The sequence below is a fragment of the Lepidochelys kempii genome, chromosome 3 (genome assembly GCF_965140265.1).
Source record: "Lepidochelys kempii isolate rLepKem1 chromosome 3, rLepKem1.hap2, whole genome shotgun sequence".
Classification (NCBI taxonomy): Eukaryota; Metazoa; Chordata; order Testudines; family Cheloniidae; genus Lepidochelys; species Lepidochelys kempii.
Window position 1 is genome coordinate 173,903,097 of NC_133258.1, and position 8,468 is coordinate 173,911,564.

Sequence of the window (8,468 nt, forward strand, 5' to 3'; positions counted from 1 at the left end):
CAGCTAGGCCCCCCTCTCCCGACCCCCCTCCCCTGGCCAGGGGCTGGAAGGGACGGAGAGAAGCGTATACGCAGGGCTACAGATCCGGGTGGGAGGTGGGTGGGGACAGGGGATTTAGGGCTCCAGACCCAAATACTGACCCCGGATAAAAATGATTTCGATTCTTCTCGCCTCCCCCTGATAATGACCCCATCCCTCCCGGCTTGTGGGGCCGGAGAGGACGACGGGAAAGTGCCAGCCAGTCTCATTCCCGTCTGGCTGCTGCAGACTTCTGGGAACTCCCTGGGAGTTCCCTGCACCCAGAGCACCCCCAAGTCTGCTTCTCTGCCTTCCGCTACGCCCAGGGTCCCATCTCTGCTGAGCTCCGCCTTTCCCACCTCCTCACCCTCCGTCTGCCGCCCTCCCCTCCTTACACGCTCCTCTTTTCTTCCCCCTTTCCCCCCTCCTCCGGCCGGCCTTGTACCCCTCAGTCCCTCTCACAGTCCCCCCCACCCCTTCCCCAGTCTCTCACCGCTTCAGCTCCCTCTCCTCGCAAAGGGTTGGAAAATGCGTGCGTGAGTGTGTGTGAGTGTGTGTGTGAGAGAGAGCGAGAGAGTGTGTGTGGGAGAGAGAGAGAACGAGAGTCTGTGTGTGAGAGAGTCTGTGTGTGAGAGAGCGAGTGTGTTTGTGTGAGAGAGAGCGAGTGTGTGTGTGAGAGAGCAAGAGCGAGTGTGTGTGTGTGAGAGAGAGAGAGAACGAGAGTGTGTGTGAGAGAGAGAGTGTGTGAGAGAGAGAGGGAGAGAGAGAAAGCAAGTGTGTGTGTGAGAGAGCGAGAGAGAGTGTGTGTGAGTGTGTGTGTGAGAGAGAGCGAGAGAGTGTGTGTGTGAGAGAGAGAGTGAAAGTGTGTGTTTGAGAGAGAGAGAACGAGGGAGTGTGTGTGAGAGAGTGTGTGTGAGTGAGAGAGAGGGAGAGAGAAAGCAAGTGTGTGTGTGAGAGAGCAAGAGCGAGTGTGTGTGTGTGTGAGAGAGAGAGAGAGTGAACGAGAGTGTGTGTGAGAGAGAGTGTGTTTCTATGAGAGAGAGAGCGCGTGTGTGAGAGAGAGAGAACGAGAGTGTGTGTGAGAGAGAGTGTGTGTTTCTATGAGAGAGAGAGCGCGTGTGTGTGAGAGAGAGAGAGAACGAGAGTGTGTGTGAGAGAGAGTGTGTGTTTCTATGAGAGAGAGAGAGCGAGTGTGTGTGTGTGTGAGAGAGGGAGGGAGCGAGAGAGAGCGCCTGTGTGCGTGCGTGTGTGCGTGTGTGTGTGTTGGAGGGGGTCTGTTAATACTCCAGCTTCAGAAACCAAGCCGTAGTGGGACGCTTCCCCCCTAAGGGCCCGGCCCAGGACGCCTTATGCAGGCAAAGCTCCTGCGGGGATCAGTTGGGAGTGTTGCCCGAGCAGGCCCACACGATGGCTGCTCAGAGGATACTGGTGGTTGTGGACTCCCCGCTGTCTCTATGTTGGAGACACTGCCCTGCAGGAAACCCCCAAAGTCTCCCTCTTGGGGGATAAGAGTGAACTGGGGGGGGGGAGTCGATTACCGTAAAGCGATCAGATGTTGCCCCACCCCAAGATTTAAATCGACTCTCTCACTTTGGCTCTCCTGCAAGTCTCCTGTGCCCATCCGATGGGGACGGGGTGGGCGTAGTCACAGACCCTTCTCTCATCAGGGAGAAAGGGACGGAAAAACGGAGAAGGGGTACGGGTTGCGCCTCCGGAGTTTTGCGGTTACAAGACTCAGATTAGAGAAACTGGCGCTCATCTTCTAGCGATTGCTCTGGAAAGGCCCAGTCAAAGAATTGCAACTAAAAATGACTAAGCTGCCATTTCAGACTTTGTGCCTCCAGTCTTCTAGTCAAAATAGCGTCACACCAAGACACTACATTATTGATCTGCTTTCAGAGTAATGGGAGCTGGAGATGCCCCGTAAACTTCCCTACTTGTAATTTGTAAGGGAGGCACCTTTCTCTTTGATTAAAGCAACTTGGTCCTTCGGTACATCATTTAATCTTATCAAAATCCCGTGCGAAACCCACAAAATGCCTTCAGACAATGGCAGATCAGCTCGTATAGTTACAGCAGGCTCAGACTCAGAAATGGGGTTCAAATGAATAGGGATGGAGAAGGTACCACGAGCTAGAATGCAGCACTAAAACTGTGCGATTGGCCTCATCTGGTATTTTAGAGGCTGGGGCAAACCGAAAGCAACCTAGATGCAAATTAAGTACTGCACACTGGGTTAGATTTCTAAATTTTATTATAAAATAAAAGCAGAAATATTTCCCAAAGAACGTATTCACATAATATAAACAAAACTAAAGTCGAGTGACTCGCGGTTGATACTGTAGTTTAGGTCTAAAAATGAGCAGCAATTTTTTAGGGCCCACGTCTTCCCCCGTTTGAGGTCGATGGGATGATTTAACATTGACTTCAACTGGGGGCGAGGATCGGGCCACTAGTTCCTTTCCTACCCAACAAATGGCGAAAGCACCACACGGACAAGGCGAAAGAAGCTGGCTCTCTGCACAGCGTCAGCTACAAGGAAGTTACAGAGTCTACCCAGAGCGCGTGTTGCTGCTATAACTTGACTAAAACGGTTGTATTCTTAGTTGTAATGTACATTGTACACCTGCCACGGATATATAACTACACAATAGGATAACGGGAGCGATGGGTGTCTTCCAAGGAGGCATGTAAACAGCAACCGTACGCTCCCCCGAAATACAAGGTGTCTTATCATACACAGACAAGACTGCTCAATTAAAATTCCAAGAGATCTGTGAAGTTAAGGTTGGAAAAAATAGTTACTACATAGAACCATATTAGCACTATGCTTAAATCACAAGTCCTGTCCTATGGAACAGTCCATATGTCTGAAACCAGCTTTGCACAACCCTTAAGACTTTGTCACAACAGAACTGCATACAGTCTAGTACAGTACCTTCCAAACAGCTACAGCCAGCCAGCCAGCCATCCAAAGAGGGACAACAGATCCACTAATGAGTGTGTCATCACTTTAAAAGTTTCAAATGAGATTAAAGAAAAAAACCACGAAGGGCTGTGGTGAGGGGAGCGTGTAAATAGTTTTAAGACCCAAGGTCGACCAAGTTGGAGGACATGGGGTTGAGAATGGAGTCCTGCAAACTATGATGGTGCATAGGGTCCGCACTGGGTACCGGAATGGCGCTAGGACCTTGGGGGTGACCCAAGCCATGGAGCGACTGTAGGCCTGGGTTCGAATTGAGCAGTAAAGCTGGGCTGGAAGAAGTGTGATCAGGGGTCCCTGACGGCGTCTTCTCGTCTTCTGAGCTGCCCAAAACTGTCTTATTCCCGTTCATTGAGGCTGAGAGCGGATTGTGGCTGTTGGAGTTGGAATTCTCGTTGTTTTCCCTATAGGAAATAGAAAAGGGAGGGAGATCTTAGAGTGGAGAGGACACAGCAGTGAGTAACACTGGAGCTAGATAGGCAGCTGCAGGGACTGCAGGATGTGGGCTCACAGGGGAGACAACTGGAGGGTAACTGAAACACACAGTGCGTTTACAAACTCTGCAAACCTTAAAGGCCTCTTCGTCTGGCACAAAGGTCTAAGGTCTGCAGAGCTTGTAAACAGAGTTTTCCACTAGCCCCGCAGAAAGTGTCACTTTGACAAAACGTCATTTTCTCCATCCATCTCCTGCAAAGTGTTTGGATAGTTTTTTTGGGGGGGGAACAAGGGAAAAAAGGGGGGCATTTCACTTTAAAATCACTCCTGGAGACAATACTTATACAAGCAGAATTTCATCCACGCCTTCTCCTGAAGAGGCAAAACAAACTCAAATTGTGTTCTCATTAGTCTATGCAGATCAGCCTTAAATGGTTGGGTCATCTGGATAAGTCTTGTTTTTGATAAAATAACTCGACACCTCGACTCCGTTTTTCCTCCGGAAGTTTAAAACCGAAAATGTATCCCAAGCATGTGTAAAAGAAGGCAAGCGAACAGAACTAACGTGCTTATTTCCTACAAGGAAATATCCCTCGTAACTACATTCCTCTATTTCTTTTACTGGTCGAAATTAGACTGAGAGCGCAAATATACTGACACATAATGAATGGGAGCCAAATTTTGCTCTGCTTAGCCACAAGAACAGTCTCTTTATAAAAGAGACAACATTATCTCATAGAGAGAGAGAAAGAGAAAGAGAGAGAGAGAGAGAGAGAATATGTATCTCACATATGTATATGAGAGACAGAGAACTGTTAGAATCTTCATGACCGTGGCAACAGAGAACACTGGGAATTTCGTGATGGGTTTCAAAGTTTTGTATTTGTTACTCTGAAAGTTAGAGGCCAAATGCGGTATTGATACACAAGGAAGAGGCCCCTGTAGGTTATGTACTGCCCTCTGGTACAGTGGTGTATTTATACTTAAAGTTTATGTATGGCAAAGGGTCCAAATCCTTCAGGTTTTACTGGGCGAAGTTAAAGGATTGCCTTCAGTGTAAGCTAGTCTCGGCAAGGGCTGCAAAATGTGACTGGAGACACTTAGTACCAAAATAATAAAATTAGAAAAGAAAGCTCTATTTGCTTGACAGAATGGCAATCTCAGGAAAGGTCTGTTTTCCGACACCGAGAGTGTAATGTTAGGTTGAGTGTATTTTTCTATGTCAAAAAACGTACTTGTCTCTGGAGACCTTTAAAATTTGATTCCTCAGAAATGAAAGGAATAAATGTAACCTTCATTTCCTTTGGATATTTGAAGGCGAGTCCCTCCTATCAGCAATAAAAGGATTTCTGACATCTCGTAAAACCAACTCTTACGGGGATTTGAAAGAAAATTAAAGCACTAGCAAGTTTGGGGAAATGTATGAAGCAAATCTGCCCAGAATCCAAACCTTACTGAATATCACAGCTAAGCGTAAATCTAATCAGCTGTATGCGGTGCTTAACATTTCCCAAGCACATTCAACAGAGACTAAAAATGAAGTCACCTTTAAGCCATTCCGCGAATGATCTGCAGTAGATTTTCAAGACTTTTAATTACCAACACCCCCAAAATGATCAAATCCTTATGGACTTGCGATTTCAAATGTCTTGTGTATACACACCGAAGTAGATATTGTGAATTTGGAACCCTGCATTTCGCTTCCCTGACAAGCTTCCAACAGTGCACAGGAACTATTGGGGGAGGGGGACACCCTACAGTACCCACTATCCCCATACCCACACATTAACAGCTGTCCGGCGATTAATAGTTTCTTCTCTTCATCTAATACAGAAAATATCACTTATTTAAAGTACCAGAAAATCCTACACCTTATGCCTGCGGAGCATCCATTTGTGTAGGGATGCAAATTGCATTTTAATTAACAAGATAGGAGATTGCCCCCTTAAATATTATGTCCAAGTTTCCTGCTCTCAGCCTGTGTCTGACATTAGGAACAATTTCACCAAACACTATTTACAGTGTGGAGACCAAATTCTGTTCTCCGTTACCCGCACCTTCATTCCCCTGAAGTCAGTTAGATGGCCCCTGGACCAAGTGAGAGAAGAATCTGTCGATGAGATCGGATTTGTCCCGACAGAGGTGCAAAGCCCTGCAAAGCGTTACAGGGGCAGGGCTGCATTTCGGCAAAGAAGCCACTATTTTCTGCTTCTAAGAAGTACATTTTGGGGACACTTTTTTTCTAAACCTTTTGGCTCTGCTTCTAAAGGTGAAGCGTAACAATGTAAAGGTAGAGCCATTAAAAAGGTTTAACATTGTTTTCTGAGTGTGAATAACTGTATCTGGATGCTCTTAAACTCCAGAGAACATGTAAAAGATTCTAGTCCTTCCTCCAAAAGTAAACAGAAAGGATGAACAGAGAGAGGGCCCGGTGTCATAATTTAAGGGAACCTTTGCTAACGCATGAGGAAAAAAGTATTTAAACTCTCCAAAAACCCGTACATAGGAAATGTTTGGGTGTACATACAGAGTGCGTTTTGTTAATGTACTGGCTGCATGGACCGTGGTGTATATATCGATGCCAAGGCCTACGGCGTGAGATGTAAACCTTTAGAGGATTCACCCAGGTATTTTCACGGCTGGAGTATCTCAATCACAGTACTTCCACAGAACTATCTTTACAATAGGATACCCGTTTGAAATATAGGAGCTGTAAATGAGCATACGGATGGAAAAGCAGCCAGCGCAGGGCTGGGCAATAGCGAGTTTTTCGCATTATTCGTCCCCATTCAGCCTCATGAAAAGCTTCCCCTCTATCTGAACCTGGTTCAGGTGGATGCACCCCCAGACACTGTTCCTTTGAAACTTCAAGAGCATTAACATTTGCTGAATAAAAGAGGCTCCTGTCACTTAAGTCTATAATGTGGGGCTGATGAATGTCCCTGCTGATCGCCAGTTAAAAGTATCTCACATGAGATCGTCAAAATACTTTAAGTTTAAAAGACATAAAGTCCTACATGAAATGTGCTGGAAATAAGGTCTCCACGGGGGGAGGAGGGGGCGAATACACGCTGGTCTGTATTTGTGAATATATTTATTTTAACTGACCTTGTATTCTTCACTAACTAGGTGTTATTGGTCTCACTCTCCCTTATTGTAGTTTTCATCTTAGCCCTTTAAAATCCTCTGAAGTGGACCATTAAAAACGCATTCACAACTTATTTTTCGTGGGGGTCAAAAATAAAATAAAAAATCAAGGGATATAAACGCGGTGAACAATTGTACCACATCAAAACTCTCAGTCTTTTTGGTTAGCGGTGTCACACCCAAATTGAAGGGACACGAAGTGCAAACGAGCAAATAATAAGGACACCTTCTTTGCGTAAGGGAAGTCAGGGCCCTGCAATGTTTAAGGCCAGCGATCGTCTGGGTTTCCCAGCTCGGCCCGGAACCTCCTTTTCAGGACTTGAGAAAATGAGAACTCAGCGGCCCAAAGTAAGGGCCCAGTCCCTGCTCGGGGGAAAGAAAAGCAAAAGCTCGCAGTGACTTTGGTGGGGGGAGTTTTTGCCTGGGTACAGACCGCAGGCTGCGAAGGGGCTGGGCACAAGGGTAGCTAGACAAGCACCGGAGACAGTAGCCGTGCGAGAAGGGGGTACTTACTCGTACCTTTCCTTGGCCTCGGCAGCACGGTCGCGTTGCCTCCTGTTTTTAAACCAGTTGCTGACTTGGGTGGTGGTGAGCCCGGTCGCCTCGGCCAGCTCCCTCTTCTCCCGAGGGGACGGGTAGGGGTTGTGGGCATACCATTCCCGCAGCACGCTCCGGCTCTTCTCCTTAAAGCAGTAGCTGGTTTCCTCGCCGTCCCAGATGGAGCGGGGCAGGGGGAACTTTCTGCGGACCCGGTACTTGCCCACTGCCCCTAGGGGTCGCCCCCGCAGCTTCTCCGCCTCGATGTAGTGCGCCTTGAGCCAGAGCTGCTGGAGCTTGGGGTGGTTGTGAGCGGAGAACTGGTGGCTCTCCAGGATCTTGTAGAGCTCGCGGAAGTTGCCCCGGTGGAAAGCCACCACGGCCTTGGCCTTGAGGACGCTCTCGTTCTTGTGGAGGTGCTCGCAGGCAGGTAGGGACCAGAGGAACCGCCCCAGCCTTTCTATGTTGCCCCCCTGCTGGAGCACTTCGCAGACGCAGGCCACTTGCTCTTGGGTGAATCCAAAAGTGGGCAGCATCGACATGGTGGCCTTTCCCCCTCCCCGATCTAAATCATCGGACTTGTACAAAGCGACCGCATAGACCTGGACGGAGAGACCGCGAGAGAAGCACCAATCATGGATGTATAAACCCACCCGAGCGGCTACTTACGCTCCGGCACAAGTCACAGCTCCGCTCTGCAGTCGGCAGCCATCGGCAGCTGAGTGTAAACAGGATCAAAGGCGGAGACGGAACGTGAAAACTTTTTTGTAAGTCCAAGTTCGGAGAGTAACTTTGTGCCTCTATTGTCTGGTATCAGCAGCGCTCACAGCGGTGGTGTCTTTCCTCTCCCACCCCCACCCTCCTCCGCCGGGTTGGGATCTCCCTTTTTTTCGCCCCCCCTCCCCCTTCACTGTAGGATTCAACATAATATAGTGGTTAAGTCCAGCTCCCCCTCTTCTCTCTCCTTTCTCTCCTCCTCTTCTCTCTGTTTTTTTAAATAATATTATTCTAAGCTGGCATGAAAAGTGATTATCCGCGCTCTGATTGGTCCAGTTATCTGACCCGGGGACTGCCAGGAGAAGACAATAGTTTTAGTCAAATTATTTGCCATGGTGACGCTGTCAATCAGAGGTAACCTGATCTGTTTTGAGGTGGCTCCCCGGCTGGGTTGACAGATTGCTCTGATCCACTCAGAGGCGGCCCTGCGAGCTGAGATATTAGCAGGAGAGAGAGAAAAAGAGAAATTTCCGCTGTGATTGACGCAGCAAACACCCATAGAGGGAGGGAGGGCCCGCCAGAGAAAGCGTTCTGGCCACAGACTCTCACAGCGGGGGCGCTGCAGCACCAA

At 48.3% G+C, this 8,468-nt stretch overlaps 1 protein-coding gene across 2 annotated transcripts; it reads right to left on the reverse strand.

The window, feature by feature from the left end:
* Positions 1 to 2,303: 2,303 nt before the first annotated feature.
* SIX2 (SIX homeobox 2) lies at positions 2,304 to 7,953 on the reverse strand. 2 transcript variants are annotated; one of them, XM_073335299.1, is made up of 2 exons: positions 7,103 to 7,953; positions 2,304 to 3,405 (listed from the first exon to the last, which is right to left on the reverse strand). In XM_073335299.1, the coding sequence occupies exons 1-2, from the start codon at positions 7,660 to 7,662 to the stop codon at positions 3,102 to 3,104; spliced, it is 864 nt and encodes a 287-aa protein (XP_073191400.1). In that variant the 5' UTR covers positions 7,663 to 7,953; the 3' UTR covers positions 2,304 to 3,101. The 2 variants fall into 2 exon arrangements, with proteins under 2 accessions (XP_073191400.1, XP_073191399.1); XM_073335298.1 differs by having other exon boundaries at positions 7,097 to 7,953.
* Between the last annotated feature and the right edge of the window lie 515 nt (positions 7,954 to 8,468).

Bases quoted from the DNA above. Each gene is read 5' to 3' on its own strand.
- SIX2 (XM_073335298.1), bottom strand. From the start codon at position 7,662: ATGTCGATGCTGCCCACTTTTGGATTCACCCAAGAGCAAGTGGCCTGC. The intron at 3,406-7,096 runs GTAAGTACCCCC...TATTTCCTATAG, and splicing joins GAGGCCAAGGAAAGGTACGA to GGAAAACAACGAGAATTCCA.